This window comes from Lontra canadensis, unplaced genomic scaffold (genome assembly GCF_010015895.1).
Source record: "Lontra canadensis isolate GAN:19392208 unplaced genomic scaffold, GSC_riverotter_1.0 scaffold36, whole genome shotgun sequence".
Classification (NCBI taxonomy): Eukaryota; Metazoa; Chordata; class Mammalia; order Carnivora; family Mustelidae; genus Lontra; species Lontra canadensis.
This window is the reverse complement of record NW_022631030.1, coordinates 2,054,757-2,073,826: the sequence shown is the minus strand read 5'-3', so window position 1 is coordinate 2,073,826 and position 19,070 is coordinate 2,054,757. Positions and strand designations below refer to the sequence as shown.

General features: G+C 41.4%; 1 protein-coding gene across 2 annotated transcripts in view; it reads left to right on the top strand.

Moving 5' to 3' along the window:
• The window catches only part of BUD13 (BUD13 homolog), a 27,250-nt gene extending 8,625 nt beyond the window's left edge, over window positions 1-18,625 (top strand). Inside the window, exons 5-11 of one of the 2 annotated variants that reach the window (XM_032868549.1) lie at window positions 1-496; window positions 1,857-2,161; window positions 3,721-3,820; window positions 4,574-4,712; window positions 5,031-5,215; window positions 5,443-5,524; window positions 18,371-18,625. The exon at window positions 1-496 is cut by the window's left edge and continues 1 nt beyond it. In XM_032868549.1, the coding sequence (XP_032724440.1) occupies window positions 1-496; window positions 1,857-2,161; window positions 3,721-3,820; window positions 4,574-4,712; window positions 5,031-5,215; window positions 5,443-5,524; window positions 18,371-18,464 (1,401 nt within the window). In that variant the 3' untranslated portion in view covers window positions 18,465-18,625. The remainder of the gene's footprint in view (window positions 497-1,856; window positions 2,162-3,720; window positions 3,821-4,573; window positions 4,713-5,030; window positions 5,216-5,442; window positions 5,525-18,370) is intronic. The other variant, XM_032868548.1, reaches the window with a different exon arrangement.
• Window positions 18,626-19,070: the final 445 nt, after the last annotated feature.

Here is a 19,070-nt window from a genome sequence, read left to right as displayed (position 1 = left end):
GATTCATCTCCCCCCAGGAGGGTCCGTCACGACACCCCAGACCCATCTCCTCCCAGGAGGGCCCATCGTGCTTCTCTGGATCCTTCTCCCCTCAGGAAGCCTCATCGTCACTCTTCAGGTGTGTCTCCTAGGAAAGCCCATCACGACACACCAGATCCATCTCTTCCTAGGAGGGCCCATCACAGTTCCTCAGATAGCTCTTTTCCCAGAAGGGGCCGAAATAGCTCCCCTGACACATCTCAACCGAGAAGGACTCTTGACTCCTTGGACACATCGCAGCTCAGGAGGGCCCACCGTGACTCCCCTGATTTGGCTGCTAATGCAAGAACCAAAAGCAGTAAAGCCCCGGAAAGAGCCTCCAGCAAAACTTCTCCACATTGGAAGGGGCCGGGACCATCTCATGCATCACTCCCAAAGAAAAGCAAGTATGAGTATAACTCCAACGTCTCTCCTCCACGAAAAAAGCAAGCAAAATCTCATAAGCATGATTCTAAAGGTAAGCATTTGATTGCCCATAAGAGGGAATTAACCCCTGGGTGCTTTCTTTTGGACCTCTTACTTGTGGTCTTTAGAAACGAGAATGGTATTTTTTGGAGTTTTAAAAACTATAGGGAAGTGGGAAGAGGTTGGGCTGAGGAGAGTTAAAATTTACAGTGTCAAGGAGGACGTTTTTATATATCTTTTTGTTTTTCTCCCCACCCCATAAGAAGATACTACATGTCTAATGTAGAAATTTCATAGTGTATAGAGATGCGTAAAGAAGTAGAAGGAAAGTTATACAAAATTCTGTCATTCAGAGCCATTCACTCTTTGTGTTGTGGCCAATGGTCTATTTTCTATGCACTTTTTATGTAGTTAAGCCCTTTCTATGTAGTATATACGTGTAGTATGTATAATTTTGCCTGTTTTTTTCACTTAACGTTGTCTTCCTTGTGTCATAAAAAACATCACTTTGTCGGTATGATCTTTATTGGTGTTCTGTTACATAAATGTGCTTAACCATTTCATTAATGCTGCATATTTTAGGTTATTTCTAAATTTTTGCTTTTATAATTTTAAAATGAACTTTGTACATAAATCACTTCCCCATTCTGGATTATTTCCTTATCTACTTTTAGTTGGGTTTCCTGGAAATGTAAGTACTTCTAGATAAGTTTCCTAGAAAACTAAGGAGAAATTGACTTACTGAGTAAGAGGGATAAATATTTTTAAGACTTTTTTTTTTTTTTTAAAGACCATTGAAGATTGCCTGTTTTGGACTTGATTTATGATGTTTCTGTCTACAACTCAGGCCTGTGTAGTGAGATTCGTTTACTCAGTCTTTGTCCCTAGGTCTTGTTTTCTTTTTTTTTTTCTTTTTTTTTTGAGGATTTTATTTGAGAGAGAGCATGTGCCTGCCCCAGCATGAGCGGGGGGAGGGGCAGAGGGAGAGGAAGAAAGAGACTTCTCCTGACTCTCCCCTTGCAGGGAGCCTTGCTGAGCCGAAGGCAGATGGTTAACCAACTGAGCCACCCAGGTATATTCTAGGTAGTTTTTTAACTTTTGCCACATCACTGAAATCTGAGTGCAAGTTGTTTTGCCCATTCTGTGTTCAGATAAATATGACATAGGTGAGTATATTGAGGTTTTACATGCTAGTCACGGTCACTAGTAGCTTGGGAATAGATCCCCACATCCTGTTTGTTGGTTTTGAAAGTTGTCCCTGACTCTGCTCTTCTCCTGTGTCATTTGCACTTGTGTTTAGGTGAGTGATAGCTCTTTAGAGGAGGACTGAATGAATATTGAATATTAGCTTGGTAAGTTCTGTTTTTAAGATTCTGCCAAGGGGATTAAAGACTTCATTTTTTAATTTCTAGACTCTTCCCCCAGCCATAGGAAGTTTCACACAAGCTCTTTACCTAGGAGACATCCGAGTCACACCTTGGATTCTTCCTCCTATGCAAGTGACAGTCGGAAAGCCTCAGATTCAGATCTTTCTCCTCCTCGACATAAACAAAGTTCAGGGCACAGGGATTCTGACTCAGATCTGTCACCTCCACGAAATAGACCTACACGTCGGAGCTCTGATTCTGACCTGTCTCCACCAAGGAGGAAACAGAGGGTCCAGTCTTCTGATTCTGATCTGTCTCCACCTCGAAGGAGTCAGCCTCTAGAAAAGAAGGTAGGAATTTTCAGGAGCCATATCCTTTCCTTAGAGTGACTTCTGTTTCCTAGCTATGTACATGTCTCAGATATACAAATCAGAGAGGGAGGAGGTAGCTCCTAATGGCATAGTAAATCTAGTGTAGAGTTACCTCTAGAGCTCTTTGCTTCTCTCTGAGGCCAGGACTGCCTATAACCTAGCCCAGATGAACTTGCAAACACCAGGTTTCCTAAGTGCCTTCTGCCTTTCTAGCCTCTTAATTCCACAAATCTCATTTTTTAATAGGTCGGGAAAAACTTCCTCTGAAGTTTTTCCAAAAACTTCCTGTGAACTGAGAACTGTAGTTTACCGGGTAGAGTTCAGAGTACAAACCTTGTGTTAAGCAGGCCATACATTTGAGTCCTACTTCTTCAAATGCTGTTTGTGATATTGGACTAAGCTGTGGAATATCTCTAACCCCCAGCTTCTTCATCTGTAAAACGTGGATAATAGTAGTATGTACTTCATAAGGTTACTGTGAGAGTCAAACAAGTCAGGGTAAATAAAACTTAGCACAGTGCCCAGGCAACGTGAGACATTAGCCTAAGCAATTTTTATTATAAATTGGACTGCGAGTCTGTGTATCCAGAGCTTAAAGAGAGGCATTTAAAATATAAAACAACTTTTAGAAATCATGCCAACTGGGATGTCAGTGTTTTGTTTCATTTTAAATCTGTGATAAAGCATGAATTGCCCAGAGCATCCACATGAACTCTGAGCAATTGTTTTGTAAAGCACACTGGTGCTCGGGACAGAATCTTACTCCAGTGAGCTGGATAAGAAACAGGAATAGAGCCTGCAGTGTGCACATTTCCCTCCAACCCAGACTTTCTAGGTAGGTCTCCTCTGTCACCCACATGGTCCTTGTTGGCTGTCCCAGACTCAGGAATTGGGGTTCTTCTCTTTTGGGGAAAAGAGGTTTGTGTGGCAACTGGACCCTTTGACATTTTATGTGTCGTTTACTTCATGGACAATTTCGTAGTAATCAAATTGAGTACATAGTGCATGATATACTCTGTACTCCATTTGTGGGTCGGTTGTTTATCTTGATATGAAATGGAGTTTAATAAAAAAGGTTTGATCTGGTCATAACTTGTCATGATCCTAAAATTTATCCACAATTGAAGGACCTTGGATTTGCTTGAGTTTGTAGTTGAAATGAAATATTTTATCAGTGTGAGTCTCTACTGGAGAGCTTAGAGCTTGATACGGGTTTCTGAGCAGGTGACCTGAGAGTGTGGCTTCATGTGTGCAGTTTATATACCGAAAAGGCGGAAATATATGCTATGCCTTTTCTTTAATATTCTCTTGGTATGTGTTTCTGTTTATTCTTAAAACTTGGTAGTACTATTAATTTGCCATCAAATTCAATTTTATTTCTTGTTTATTTTGTGAATCTTGTGATCAGTAATGAGAATACAAGGCTAGAGTTTTTTTTGGTTATTGCTAATCATCAGGCAAAAATGCACCTGTGTGTACCCTGCAGTGTGCTGCTACATTGTTTCATTAATGTTGGGTGCTCCCTTTCCATTGCATAGGCTGCATACATGTATTCCGGGGCTAAAACTGGGTTGGTGTTGGCTGACGTGCACCGAGAGGAGCAGGAGCTCAAGAAACGGGAAACCCTGGCGTTTGAAGGTAAAAATGTGAAAGTGCAGAGACCAATCAAGGCGCATGTAGATTTTATTATTATTATTATTATTTTTTTTTTTTTTAAAGATTTTATTTATTGATTTGACAGAGAGAGATCACAAGTAGACAGAGAGGCAGGCAGAGAGAGAGAGAGAGGGAAGCAGGCCCCTTGCTGAGCAGAGAGCCCGATGCGGGACTCGATCCCAGGACCCTGAGATCATGACCCGAGCCGAAGGCAGCGGCTTAACCCACTGAGCCACCCAGGCGCCCCTATTATTATTATTTTTAAAGATTTTATTTATTTATTTTACAGAGAGAGACACAGTGAGAGAGGGAACACAAGCAGGGGGTAGTGGGAGAGGGAGAAGCAGGCCTCCCGCTGAGTAGGGAACCCAATGCGGGGCTCAATCCCAGGACCCTGGGATTATGACCCGAGCCAAAGGCAGATGCTTAACAACTGAGCCACCCAGGTGCCCCTTATTATTATTTTTTTAATATAGTTTATTGTACGTGATATTTTAAACTTTTAATTTTACTAAATTTCAGCTCCTGTTTTTTGCATTATTCTAACTTCTTAGTGGGCCCAAGGGGTTCTTTTCCTTCTTGAAAAAGGTTAGATATTGGTAGGAACTATTTGTAGTCTGGCTGCAAAAGTTTTTATCCGGCATCAGATTCCCAAGTGGTTGATTTCAACTGTTAGAATTATTTCTGATTTTGATACCTGGTATTTATCTTTAAAAGCAGAATTTTCCTTTGCAGCTGAATCCCAGTATGCTGAAACTGTATTTCGAGATAAATCTGGCCGTAAGAGGAATTTGAAACTGGAACGTTTAGAGCAAAGGAGAAAAGCAGAGAAGGACTCGGAGAGGGACGAGCTGTACGCTCAGTGGGGAAAAGGGTAAGAGAACGACTGAAAGGAGGAACAAGACTGCGCTCGGACTAGAAGCTCATTCTCTACTTTTCTGATCAGCTAGTTCATTGCTGTGCCTTCAGAGCTCTTTCAGGAATGGAAAATGCAGTGTGTTCAGTCTCCTTTCTAAGAAACTGATGGATTCCACGCTTTCCGTTGGTGTTCTAGGAATTTTACTCCTGAAAATATGTGGCCTATGCTGCTAGAAAAAGGAGATTCTCTCCAAATGTAGTCGTATGGTCTGTCTCAGTGTAAGAGGGGAAATGTTACACAGGGTAGCAGACACTCTTGATTCTCTTTGCCCAGACTAGCCCAGAGCCGGCAGCAGCAACAAAACGTGGAGGACGCAGTGAAGGAAATGCAGAAGCCTCTGGCCCGCTATATTGATGATGAAGATCTGGACCGGATGCTGAGAGAACAGGAGAGAGAGGGGGACCCCATGGCTAGCTTTATCAAGAAGAGTAAAGCCAAGGAGAATAAGAATAAGAAAGGTGAGCCTTCCAGGACTCACCAGAGATGGAGGTGACCTGTGGAAGGAGAGAGGGTCTTTAGCTGGGCACATGTGTGGGCTTTCCCATACGGCTCTAGGTTCCTTGTGTTTGTGAATTTGGGCTCAGCTCATAGAGATTTCTGTATAACATTTTTTGTTACTTCTGCCACCCAGCTCTGAAGTGAGTTACATAGATAACTAACTTTTCTCTTTCTCTTCTCTCACTAGTGAGACCTCGATACAGTGGTCCCGCACCACCTCCCAACAGATTTAATATCTGGCCTGGATATCGCTGGGACGGAGTGGACAGGTAAGCCTGAATGTTTCCCACGTTTTTATTTTCTCTTCCATCTGGCCCTAACCTTCCCTAACTGTTCTTAAATTACTCTCCCTCACTCTCTGTTCTAAGCACAAATTTAATGACACGCAGTTTGCTTGCTTTTGTTTCTGAGGTCCCCACGTGCCATTTCTCATGCTTAGAATACGCCTCCTCCTCCTTTTTTTTCCTTCTCAAAGCTTTTTAAAGCTCTGGACAAATAACTCTGGTGCTGCCGATAGGATAACCCCCCTTTTTTTTTTTAAGATTTTATTTACTTGAGAGAGAGACAGTGAGAGAGAGCATGAGAGGTGAGAAGGTCAGAGGGAGAAGCAGACTCCCCATGGAGCTGGGAGCCTGATGTGGGACTTGATCCCGGGACTCCGGGACTGTGACCTAAGCTGAAGACAGTTGCTTAACCAACTGAGCCACTCAAGCGCCGTACCCTTTGTTTTTGACATTGGTCACTTCGAGGGATATTTTCTAAGGTTTAGGGGGGATGAGTGATGGGTGGGAGTCTGGAGTCTTTTTTGTGTAATATCTTTAAAATGTAGTTCTTGAAAAAAAAAAAATGTAGTTCTTGAGGCTTCTCTTCAGTGCCTTAGCAGTGAGCTACTTACGGTGTCTCATTGACCCCTACGACCAACATCTACCCATATATGCTAACTTTCTGTCTATTAGCATGATGACTTAAATGTGCTTCTGTCCAAAGTCTGTCCCTTGTTTACATGTTAGAGCCCATCTCCTCTTGCCTACTAAAGGACATTGTTCTAGCATTTAGCCTGGTGATTCTCAAACTTTTTGATCTCAAGACCCCTTTATACTCTTAAAAATTGCTGAGGACCCCCAAAAAACTTTTTATGTGGAATATGTCCTTTAATATTTACTATATTAGAAACTGAACTGAGATGTTCAAAAAGTGTTTATTCGTTCATTAAAAACTTAATAAAGATGGGGCACCTGGGTGGCTCATTGGGTTAAACCTCTGCCTTCGGTCCAAGTCATGATCTCAGGGTCCTGGGATCGAGCCCTGCATCAGGCTCTCTGCTTGTCAGGGAGCCTGCTTCTCTTTCTCTCTGCCTGCTTCTCTGCCTACTTGTGATCTCTCTCTCTGTGTCAAATAAATAAATAAAATCTTAAAAAAAAACCCAAAACTTAAGCCATTATGCTAACATAATTGCCACATTTTTAAAGAAAAATAACATTCCCCAAACAAAGCAAATAGAAGAATGGCATTGATTAGCATTTTTGTAAATCTCATTCATGTTTGGCTTAATACCAGATAGCAGGATTCTGCATTGAGTCTTTTGCACTATGTTAATTGAAGAAATTGAAGAAAATTTAGCTTTAGAAAATTCAGCATTATCCGTAGGTAGTTAGAAAAGGAAGGCATATTATGGTGGGGTTTTTTTTGTTGTTGTTTTTTTGTTTTTTGTTTTTTGGTATTAATATGTTTTGATTAAAAACTCAGCAAGTGATAGTTTCTTAGATGTGATTTGTAATATGGTATCTGGAACCATATCAAAAAACTTGCCGTACTGTTACGTTAAAATCCATTTTTTTTTCCTATTTTGGATGAATCTTTTCCTGGTGCATGATTTTATAACATGATGTACTGGTCATTTGGAAAATATGGGTTTGCTGAGTTTTTCAGACCTGCCAAATGTTGATGCTACACACCGTCAATCTTATATTTGTTAACATTACTTGTTCTCATCATCAAAATCTTTAATGGGAAGCTAGGGTTCATGGTGGCAGATGAGTGTTTTTTGAAATTCCTAATTTATGCTTAAAAGCTTGAATTTTTCATTATGACAAATATCATTGTATTTATTACGTTATTATAGTGAAGCTCACTTTGTACAGTAGCTTTTTTGTAGATTGCATCAGATTTTGTACGTAGAGGGTCAGGTCATTTATGAATGTAGACAGTTTAACTTCTTCCTTTCCAACCCAAATGTCCTTTGTTCTTTTTCTGACCTTATTGCACTAACTAGAACTTCAGTGCAGATGTTGAATAGAAGTAGTAAGAGACATCTCTGTCTTCCTAATCTTTAGAAGATCGTCAGTCTTTTGCCGTTAAATATGTTGTAAGCTATAGGTTTTTTGTAGATTCCCTTTACTGAGTTGAGAAGGTTGCTTTCTGTTCGCAGTTTGCTGAGAGTTTTTTTTCCTAGAAATTCGTGTTGGATTTTGGTTCATTCTTTGATCCATGAGTTACTTAGGATCCAATGAGTTACATTGTTTAATTAAGGAATTTAGGACCCATTGAGTTAGATTGTTTAATTCTAAACATTTAGACATTTCTGGATATCTCACTGTTACTGACTTCCAGTTTAATTCTCTTGAGGTCAGAGGATATACTCCATAATATTTTGATCTTATTGAAATTTATTAAGCTGCATTTTATGGCCCACTATATAGTTTACCTAGGTGAATAATCTATTTGCATTTGAGGATAATGTGTATTCTGTAGTTGTAGGGGGAGCTGTTTTGAAAATTATTTTTTGAAAACAAACTTTATTGGGTCACCTGGGTGGCTCAGTGGGTTAAAGCTTCTGCCTTGGGCTCAGGTCATGATCCCAGGGTCCTGGGATTGAGCCCCGCATCAGGCTTTCTGCTCAGCCGGGAGCCTACTTCTTCCTCTCTGCCTACTTGTGATCTCTGTGTGTCAAATAAATAAATAAAAAATCTTAAAAAAAAAACACCACTTTGTTTTTTAATGATTGTTGATTTATAGAAAATTTGCAGATAGTATGAAGAATTCCTGTGCACCCCTCATCCAGTTTTATTACTACTCATTACATTACCGTGGTACAATTTATCAGACCCAACATTCATATGTTATTAGTAATATACCAAATTTTACTTGGGTTTCACCAGTTTTCCCACTAAAGTCCTTTTTCTGTTCCAGTTCAGGATCCCACATTGCATGTAACTGTCATTCTCTTTAGTCTTCTGTGATCTGTGACAGTTTCAGTCTTTGCTCTTTGTGATCCTGTCAGTTTTTTGGAATATGGTCACTTATTTTGTAGAATGTCCCTCAAATTGGGTTCATTTGTTGTTTTTCTCATGGTTGGACTGAGGTTATTTGTTTTTGGAAAGAATACTACAGTGGAGGAGTGCCCTTCTCATCAAATCATTTTAACCAGTACATCACAGGACATCCCTTGTGATGCTGACCTTAATCACTTGGTTAAGGTAATCAGCGTTTGCCAGTTTCTCTACTTTGAAGTTACTCATTGGTGCCTGGGTGGCTCAGTCGGTTAAGTGTCTGCTTTCAGCTCAGGTCATGTTCCCTGGATCGAGCCCCACATCAGGCTCCCTGCTTGGTGGGGAGCCTACTTCTGCCTCTGCCTGCTGCTCCCCCTGCTTGTGCTCTCTCTCGCTATCTCTGTTGCTCACGTAAATAAATAAAACCTTTAAAAAAAAAATGAAGTTACTCATTTTCCCTTTCTGTACTCTGCTCTCTAGAAATGTCGCTAAGTGCAACTTGCATGCAAAAGGCAACCTATGGGTGGGATATCTACGTATAATATTTGGACTTTTTCTATAAGGATTTGTTTCATCACCTCATTTAGTCAGTTACTTTTTTGGTCAGTAATGAGTCATACGTATTTTATACTGTTGTAGCCTAGTAATATATTATTTATTTTGTTGCTCAGATTGTTCTGTTTTTTAGCTACGGGGAGTTCTTTAAGGTGTCCCTTTTGTGTGCCCTGTCCTTTTATTTTTTGAGCACTCCCTGACTTTCTGACACTGCAGGATGCTCCAGACTCATCTTGCGCTTTCCCTGTGCCAGCTTTAGAACTGGCCGTTTCTCCAAGGGGCCCTGGCTACTTTTAATGGATAGTGGTACTTAGAAAGTAAGATCTGCCTTGTAGAAGTACTTGTTGGTACTTGGGTGTCCTTGTTTCCCGGCCCTGTCAGCAGACAGAGCTCGGTAGTATGTGCTAGTAATCCATGTGTATACACATATCTGTCATCATTTCTGTACCTGCTTATGTATGTGTCTTATACATACATGTTTATATATACAGATACTTGAGTATAAGTCCATGCTCCTGTAACCTACTGTAATTCAGTATTACCTTTTCTACCTGCTTATCCGTAACTTTCCCCTCCAACATTGTGAAACCTGGCACCCACCAGCTACCATCCATTTTACTTACCTCAGTATACATGTAAAACAGCTTCAGAATTGAGAAACGAAATGAGAAACAGATTTCCAGCTCAAGTACAGTATTTATGTGTAGTTACTTTTGTTCTTCCCCTTAAATTTCTAGTGAGAGTACCCTTTTCCAACATAACTTAAAGGGTCAACTCTCTGCCTCCCCACCCCATACTTCTGTGTCCTACATTTGTAGTATAGGTAGATTCATTTGTCATAGTCTGCAGTCTGTCCTGGGTCTCCTGACATCCTGGGTCATTTTTCCTTTTTAGACTTTGCTTATGTTAGTGTTATGTTTTTTTATGGTGTATAGTTCTGTGGGGGTTGACAAATGCAGAGTCATTCATTCGCCACCCTAGTGCTATACAGAAAGTCCCATCATCCTAAAATTTTCTCTGCAAGTCCTCTTTCAGTCAGTTACACCCCCTCCACCAAACCCTTGTGATTACTGTTCTGTTTTCTCTTCCTGTACTTTTGCCTTTTTCCGAGTGTCGCATGAATAGAAGCGTACAATATGTAGCCTCTTGAGTCTGACTTGTTGCGCTTAGCAAAATGCACTTAAGATTCATCCATGTTCTTGCATGAATAGCCCGTTGTATGGATGCATCAGTTTGTTTATTCCCCATCTTTGTTGCTCTTTGTTGCATCTTTGTTGCTCCCAGTTTTTAGCGGCTGTGAATAAAGCTGCAATAAACATTTGTGTATAGAGTTTTACGTGGACATAGTTTTCAGTTTACTTGTGAAGTGCCCACTGATGGCTGGGTTGTATGGTGAGACTGTGTTGAACTTTGTAAGAAGTGACCAGTTGTCTTCCAATTGCCTGTACCATTTTATATTACACCAGAGAATGAGGATTCCTGTTGCTCCGCGTCCTTGCCAGCCTTTGGTATTATCAGTGTTTTGGATTTTAGGTGCGCGCATTTAGTATTGGATTTTAATTGCTCTGTTATTTTAGCTAAGCCTCCGCAGTTTTTTTTTTTTTTTTTTTTTTTTTTTTTTAGTGTTTGCTCTGAGGATTACAGTATGTATCTTTAACTTACGGCCTGCTGAAAGTTGTAACTATACTGTTTCACTGAAAATTTAAGAGCCTTGTAAAACTGAAGTTCCACTTACCCTCTGTTCTATGTGCTATTGTTGTCATAGATAAAACGTAAATGGTATGGGTCTCACAATACAGTGTTCTAATTTTTAATTCACAGTTACTAAAAAAAACCCTAAGAAAACAACAAAATGTATAGGTGTTAGTATTTAACTCGTATACTTAACCATTTCTGGTGCTCTTTTTTCTTTCCTCTGAACAACTTTTAATATTCCTTTAGTGCACGTTTATTGGCAACAAATTCTCTCAATTTTTGTTGATCTGAGAATGTCTTTATTTCACCTTTATTTTTCAAAACTTTAATTTTGAAATAATTTAGATAAGAATTCAAAAAAATAATACAGTGTGTTACCCAGCTGCCCCAATTGATAATCTTATATAACCATTGTACATTACCAAAATAAGGAAATTTACTTTGGCACAATTCTATTAAATTAGAGTCCTTTTTCTCACCTTCATTTCTTTTTTTCTTTCTTTTTTTTTTTTATAAGGTCTTATTTATTTATTTGACAGCGATCACAAGTAGGCAGGGAGGCAGGCAGAGAGCCCGATTCGGGGCTCGATCCCAGGACCCTGGGGTCATGACCTGAGCTGAAGGCAGAGGCTTTAACCCACTGAGCCACCCTCTGTTCATTTTTCTATCACCATTTTTCTCTTTAAGATCGCATAGTTACTGTTGATCTGTTTTCAAGTTCATTGATTTTCTGCTTCTCCAATCTGTTAAGTGCATGCAGTAGATTTTTTTTACTGACTTTTTTCAACTCTAGAATTTCTGTTTATTGGTTTATATTTCTTTGCTGAGATATTCCATCTGTTCATTCGTTATGAGACATTTCCCTCTTCCTTGAGAATATTCATAATTAGTGCTTTAAAGTCCTGTGTGCTAATTGCAACATTTGGGTCACCTCAGGATTGGTTTCTCTTATTAGCTTTTTCTTGAGTTTGATTACATTTTACTATTTCTTTACATGTCTGGTCATTTTCTAACATACACTAGACACTAAATGGTCCATAATAGGGACGTTGAATTCTGTTATATTCTTCTGAAGCATGTTGATTTTTATTCTAGCGGACAGTTAATGTGGGTGTATTTGAACTCCAAGCACTGTCTTCTTTGCAGTGGGCAGCAGCTACACTTTTTGCTCAGTTCTTTCAATTTCTAGCTGCTGCTTTTTCATCTGGCCCAATGTGATTTTCCTTGCACAAGCACAGTTTAGCAGTTGGCTAAGGATTTGGGTGAGGTTTGTGTGTAGATTCTGGGGTTAGTGTGTTTTGTAGTTCCCTCCCTTTCAGAGTTTCCTCCCTGATTTTCCAGCTGCTCTGCATCTTTGCGCTGACATCTCTAGCCAATAAGCCTTTGGCTTTTTGCTTCCAGGAGCTGTTCAGGTTGGGAAATACCCTCTGGCAGAAAGCCTCACAAATCTCTTTTCACACATAGATTCCCATCCAGGTTCTGCCCGCCTTTTGGTCACTTTCCCAGGCCTTCAAATAATTTCAAATGCTTGCAATTTTATATTTTGTCCGGATTTTATAATTGCTATCCAAGGGGAGATTAGCCTGCTCAGGTTCCTCTGCTGTGACTGAAATTCATTGCCCCACCTCATATGGGCTTAAGGCATTGTTCTTCTATCCCTCACGGTGCGCTTGAAATCTGAGACTCTAGTTCCTGATTTTGGCAGGTATCCGCAGGGTGGCTGTGGTTTCAGGCTCACTTACTGCTTCTAGTTTGCAGCTCGCCTGATACAGGCTGTTTGGCAGTGGGAATATCTTTGAGAATGCTCATCTGCAGTCAGAAGTAGATCATCTTATAGCCACACCCTAAAGATTTTCCCTGCTACACTGAGGCCCCCCTCTTTTTTTTCTATTAAAAAAAAAAAAATTTCTGTATCCAAACTCAGAATTCTCCCTGACCTCGTATTTTCCTGGTGTCTAATCTGTCTCCAGCTCTCCCAGTAGTGTTCTTCCACTTTTTTCCCCCCTTGATCTTTCCTTTTAGTTCTCTTTCTCATCTCTGCTTTCTTTCTGATTATTCGTTCTTTCGTCACCATTTCTAGTTTTGTCTGGTTTTGACCCATGGCATGTGAACATTTATGGAACAGATCTGTAGTTGGAAAAACCCATAAGGTCCACGAGCCTAATTCTATTATTAGTTAAAAGACAAACCGAGGCTCAGATAAATTGAATGACTTAACTGGAGTTATTTAGTTCACCTGAAAAAGCTGGAATTAGAATCCTGGGCTCTAGATTCTCTAGTCCAAGACTTTTCCACTGTGAGTGCTCTTGCAGGTTTGTTTGTTTGTTTGTTTGTTTTTTTATTCTGTAGGGTTTGGTTTTTTATCCTTCTGTCCTTATCTGTATGATCATATTAGTGTTGGCTCTCTTAAGTATTTATTCCTCAGGGCAAAAAACATTGGTTTTCTTGGTGTTCTAGCATATCCTGCATGCTTCTAAGGTTAGACATGGAGCCATTTATAATAAGCTTACCTTCTTAAAACATTCCATTACTGGGGCACCTGGGTGGCTCAGCGGGTTAAGCCTTTGCCTTCGGCTCAGGTCATGATCTCAGGGTCCTGGGATCGAGCCCCACGTCGGGCTCTCTGCTCAGCAAGGAGCCTGCTTCTCCCTCTCTCTCTACCTGCCTCTCTGCCTTCTTGTGATCTCTGTCTCTCTGTCAGATAGATAAATAAAATCTTAAAAAACAAAAACAAAAACAAAAACATTCCATTACTTACCCTACTCATCCCTTACTGAAGGTGTGAGGAAAGAGGGAAGCCTGTTACCTCAATCAGTTTAGTAACACTTAGCAGAGATGTGATTACTTTAAGCATCTGTATGCTAGGTGCCAGGTTCTCACAATTAGTGAGAGACAGTCCCTGAGCCTAGGAACTCACTTTCTGTCTAGAGGAGAAAGACAAGTAAATAATTGCAGTGGTACTTGCTAGGTATTATAGAGGATTTTCAAGGTGCTTTGGGAGAGTAGGATTCAGCCTAAGGAGAGTGTGGTCAGGGAAAGCTTCCTGAATCATACGTGAGCTTAGTCTTAAGGGGTGTCAGTCACCAGACAACAGAAGGAAAGGGAGGAGGTGTAAGGAAGAGGGTCCTTTATGTGTAAAGTCACAAGAATATAGAACATCATAGTGTTATGGAGGGGCCTTCATAAGCAGTTCGCTGTTGTTGGATAGCATGAAATGTAGAGTGGATTGTCTGAGATGGACTGGAAAGGTGAGCAGGGACCTGGTCACAGTAGGCTTTGGAAACATTTCTGAGGAGTAGTCTTCACTCTAAAGGCAAAGGAGAGCCACTGAAGGATTAACTGCTCCGCATTTTAGATAGAGGCATCGTTATGGCAGTAATCTGAAAAACACGTGAAAGGCGCAGGTCTGGAAGTAGAGAGACAAGGTACAGGCTGTTGCAGTAGGTCAGGGTGCAGGAGACAGGTCGGAACTGTGGCAGTGGGAGCGGAATGGAGAGAGGAGGGTGCGCAAGTGTTCACGGGAGAAGGTGGCAGGATCTGGTGACTGACTTGGGGAGAGGGAGGAATCACTGCATTTGGCAATAACGAAGGTCACTGGTGACCTGAAAGAGTGCTGGCTCTGTGGCGTGGTGAGACAAAAGCCAGGGTTTAATGTGTTAAGGAGTGAATGGAAAGTGAGGAAGTATAGACAGTGAATACAAGCTCTTTTAAGAAATTTATAGAAGTAGACAGAATTCATGGTATTAAAGGGAGTTGCGGTCTACTCCTTGAAACTCATTACACTCCACTCATGGTTCTTTTCTCTTATTATTGGTCCCCTTTATGAACTCTCTTCCTCTTCGTACTGCTTTAATGCTGCTAGGGGCCCCATCTCTAACCCTAGCTGTTCTCCCTCCATGTGCTCTTTCTCGCTGAGCCTTTAGACACACCTTCAGTTGCCACCGATGTGTATGTGATCCCCAAATCTGTGTCTGCGGTTCAGTCTGCTGTGTATAGCTGCACACCGGATCGCGCTGTTGCTGTGTAGCTGAGGTGCCTTAAGTGCAAGGCATTCAGAACTGAGCTCATGAACCTCAGCTCCCCTGACCGGCTCTTCCTCTTATGTTCTGTCCTGCTTAGTGCAGCCTCATTCATCTGGTCCTGAAAATTATTAACCTGCAAGTTAAACTTACCTCCTCCTCCTTTACTCTTACATAGCGAGTCTGTCACTAAGTCTCCTTTATCGCTGCTTTCATCATCTGTAGCCGATACCCTGTAGTAACTTTCCTGCCTCCAGTCTCCTCCAGAGGGATCTCTTTGAAATGTGGTTTCTGCTCCTATTTTAAGTCTAACCCTACTGGATGAAATCTGAGCTTTTTAACTCTGTCTCGTGCTATTCCCTTCGTCATACTTTGGCTCTAGCTATACCAGTTTGCCTCTGGTTCCCTCCATGTAGCAAGCTGCTTCTTATTTTTGCACTTTGTTCTTGTTAGTCATTTTGTGCTCTGTCCTGAAATGCTCTCTTGACCTTTCTGGCCTTCCCTACCTCCAACCCTGTGGTTAGCTCTGTCTTTCCAGACTTAGCTTAGGGGCTCCCTCCACAGAACCCTTCCTGACCATTCCCGTTCATCCCTTTCCCAAGTAGAGTGAGATCCCCATTCTGTTTCTAAGATACCCCATGCATATCTCCACCACAGTTTGTGCTTTTCATTTCAGTTGTTGGTATAAATGTCAGTATCCTCCACTTGTCAGAGTTCATCAGAAGAGCTGCTCTGTCGTACTCATTTTCATGACACAGTGCCTAGTATATGCAAGCACCTCTCAGAGATGATTGGGGATCTGATTTCACACCACCACAATTAAGTGAATATGACAGATGAATTTTTTGATTCCCAGTATGATAAAAGTTATATGTATACTATACCATAATTTACTAAGTGTGCAAAAGTATGTCTATAAAAAACCCCAATGTGTATACCTTAATTAAAAAATACTTAATTGCTAAAAAATGATTAGCATCTTTTGAGCTTTCAGTGAGTCATAATTTTTTTTGCTGGTGGAGGGTCCTGCCTTGATGTGGTTGGATGCTGACTCAGCAGGGTGGAGGTTGCTGAAGGCTGGGGTGGCTGTGCAAGTTCTTAAAATAAGACACCAGTGAGGTTTGTGACATCATGCGACTCTTCCTTTCATGAACAAATTCTCTGTAGTGTGCGATGCTTTTTGATGGCATTTTATCCACAGTAGAACTTCTTTCAGAATTGGAATCCATCCTCTCATACCTTGCTACAGCTTATTAGCTACAGTTATGTAATATTCTGAATTGTTTGTTGTCACTTCAGTGATCTTCCTAGCATCTTCTCCAGGGGTCAATTCCATTTCAAGAAACTACTTTCTTTGCTCATCTGTCAGAAACAGCTCCTTGTCCAGTTGAGTTTTATCATGAGATAGCAGCGCCTCAGGCCCATCTTCAGGTTCCACTTCTGATCCTGGTTCTCCTGCTGTTTTTGCCACATCTGCAGCTCCTTTCTCCACCGAAGTCTTGAACACTTCCAAGTCTACATGAAGGATGCAATCAAATTCTTCCCAATTCCTGTTAAATGTTGATGTATTGTCCTCTCCTGTGACTCACAAATGTTCTTAATGACATCGAGAATGATGAAGCCTTTCAATTTACTTTGTCCCCATCCATCAGAGGAATCACTGTGTATGGCAGTAGTAGCCTTAAAAATAATAAGACTCGAAAGTCAGAATGACTCCTTGATCCATGGGCTGCAGAATGGATGTTGTGTTAGAGGGCAAAAAAAACCCAAAAAAAACCACAACAAAACATTCATCTCGTCATCTCGTTGTCCATCTCCATCAGAGTTCTTGGGTGACCAGGTGCATTGTTAGTGAAAGGTAATCTTTTGAAAGGACTCTTTTTTAATGAGCAGTAGGTCTGAAAAGTGGACTTAAAATATTTGGGAAACCATGTTGTAAACAGCTGTGCTGTCCTCCGGGCTTTGTTTTTTCATTCACGGAGCTCAGGCAGGGTCGATTTATCGTATTCTTAAGAGGCCCAGGATTTTTGGAGTGGCAAATGAGCAGTGGCTTCAACTTAAAGTCACTAGCTGCGTTAACACTTTAGCAAGAGTCCGCCTGTCCTTTGAAGCTTTGAAGCCAGGCATTGACTTCCCCTCGCTAGCTGTGAAAGTCCTAGAGGCATCTTCCACTAGAACACGTTTCATCTACGTTGAAAATCTGTTCAGAGGAGCTGACTATCTTAGCTAGATCTTCTGGATAACTTGCTGCAGCTTCTACACAGGCATCTGCTGCTTTTCCTTCCACTTCTATGTTATGGAGATAGCTTCTTTCTTAAACCTCACATACCAGCCCCTCTAGCTTCAAACTTCTCTTCTGCAGCTTCCCCACCTCTCTCAGTGTGCGCAGACTTGAAAAGCGCTAGGGCCTTGCTCTGGATGAGGCTTTGGCTTAAAGGAATCTTTTAGCTGGTTTGATCTTCTATCCAGACCACTAAAACTTTCTTTATTATCGGCAGGAAGGCTGTTTCGCTTCCTTATCATTTGTATGTTCCTTGGAGTAGCACTTTTCGTTTTCTTCCGTCACTTGTCCTTTGTGTTTACAACCCGACTAACTGGCGTGAGAGGTGTAGCTTTTGGCCTGTCTCGGGTTTGGACATGCTTTCCTCACTTTTGATTTCAAGTGAGATATGTGGCTCTTCCTTTTATATAAACACTTAGAGGCCCTTGTAGGATCGTTCATTGGCCTAATGTCAGTATGGTTGTGTCTCAGGGAATGAAGATGCTAGAGGAGAGGGGGAGAAATGGGGGTATGGCCGGTCAGCAGAACAGTCAGAACACATACAACATTTATTGACCAAGTTGGCCATTTTAGAGGGGCACAATTCATGGCACCCCCAGTTTACAGCAGTTCTATCAAAGATCATTGTTTGAAGATTACCATAGCCAATAATGAGACAGTTTGAAATACTGCAAGAGTTACCAAATGTGACCCAGGCACGAAGTGAGCAAATGCTGTTGGAAAAATGGCGCCAGTAGACTTGCTTGATGCAGGGTTGCCACAAACCTTCCGTTTGTAAAAAACGCATTCTGTGAGGTGCGGTAAAGTGAGGTGCAGTTGAATGAGATACGCCTGTAGTGAGAATTCACTCAATGCCTGCATGATGAATGGATGAATGATACGATGTAGCCATCAGCTGAGCGTGCGTGCGTTGGGCCTGTAGAGTGGGAAGTGTTTGAAACAGTTGTCAAGAGTGCTGAGGGGGGGGGCGCCTGGGTGGTTCAGTGGGTTAAGCCTCTGCCTTCGGCTCAGGTCGTGATCTCTGGGTCCTGGGATCGAGCCCCACATCGGGCTCTCTGCCTGCTTGTGATCTCTGTCTGTCAAACAAATAAATAAAATCTTAAAAAAAAAAAAAGAGTGGGGAAGGGGTTGAACAGAAACTAATAAAAGGATGAATTATGTACTTTGGCTGTTTGATTCTGTTGCATATGCCTTAAATATGTTCACATGACTGCCTTACTTTCCTCCTTATTCTTCTCTTTTTTCAAAAAAATGTCCAGTTCAGGACTCTGGCTGATCAGTGTCTCTTGATTGCAGATCCAATGGATTTGAGCAGAAGCGCTTTGCCAGGCTCGCCAGCAAGAAGGCGGTGGAGGAACTTGCCTACAAGTGGAGTGTGGAGGATATGTAATTTTTCTGAAGCTGTGGGGCGGCTGTGGGTTGTGGTAGTGGATATAGGGCAGCCAGACATCCAGCTGTAACGGTTGTCTACGCTAATAATCAGGGTCCACATAGACCGGCAACTTGAATGCCAGTTTCGACTGCGGAAGAATGTTTTGAGACCTGATGTTCGGTCTGAGGCACCTGGCCTTTTTCAGGTGCTCCAACAGTGGCTGTTGTTGGCCTTCAGAGGAAGCGCTGATTTTTCAGTGTCCCAGGGTTTGTTCTTGGTTAGGGTTTTTGTTTTTTAATAAACATGCATTTATTTTTTCAAAATCATGTTCTTAACTGGATATTCTGTTTTGGGGGAAAAAGCTAATGATGAACCTCCCATGGATCTTGGAGGGTGGTGGTTGGGTTTTCCATTAATCTGGAAAGCAGTGTGAGTAGAAACTTCAGTGATGGTCCTTCCTCTTAGAAAATACGAATTTGTGCTAGACTTAGGAATAGACATAGCTATTTGGAGACCAGGTATATGATAAAGGTAATGTTACAAATTAGTGGGGAAGAAATAGGTAATGATGCTTAGAAAATTGGCTTATGTCTGGATAAAAATGAAGTTGGATCCCTACCTCAA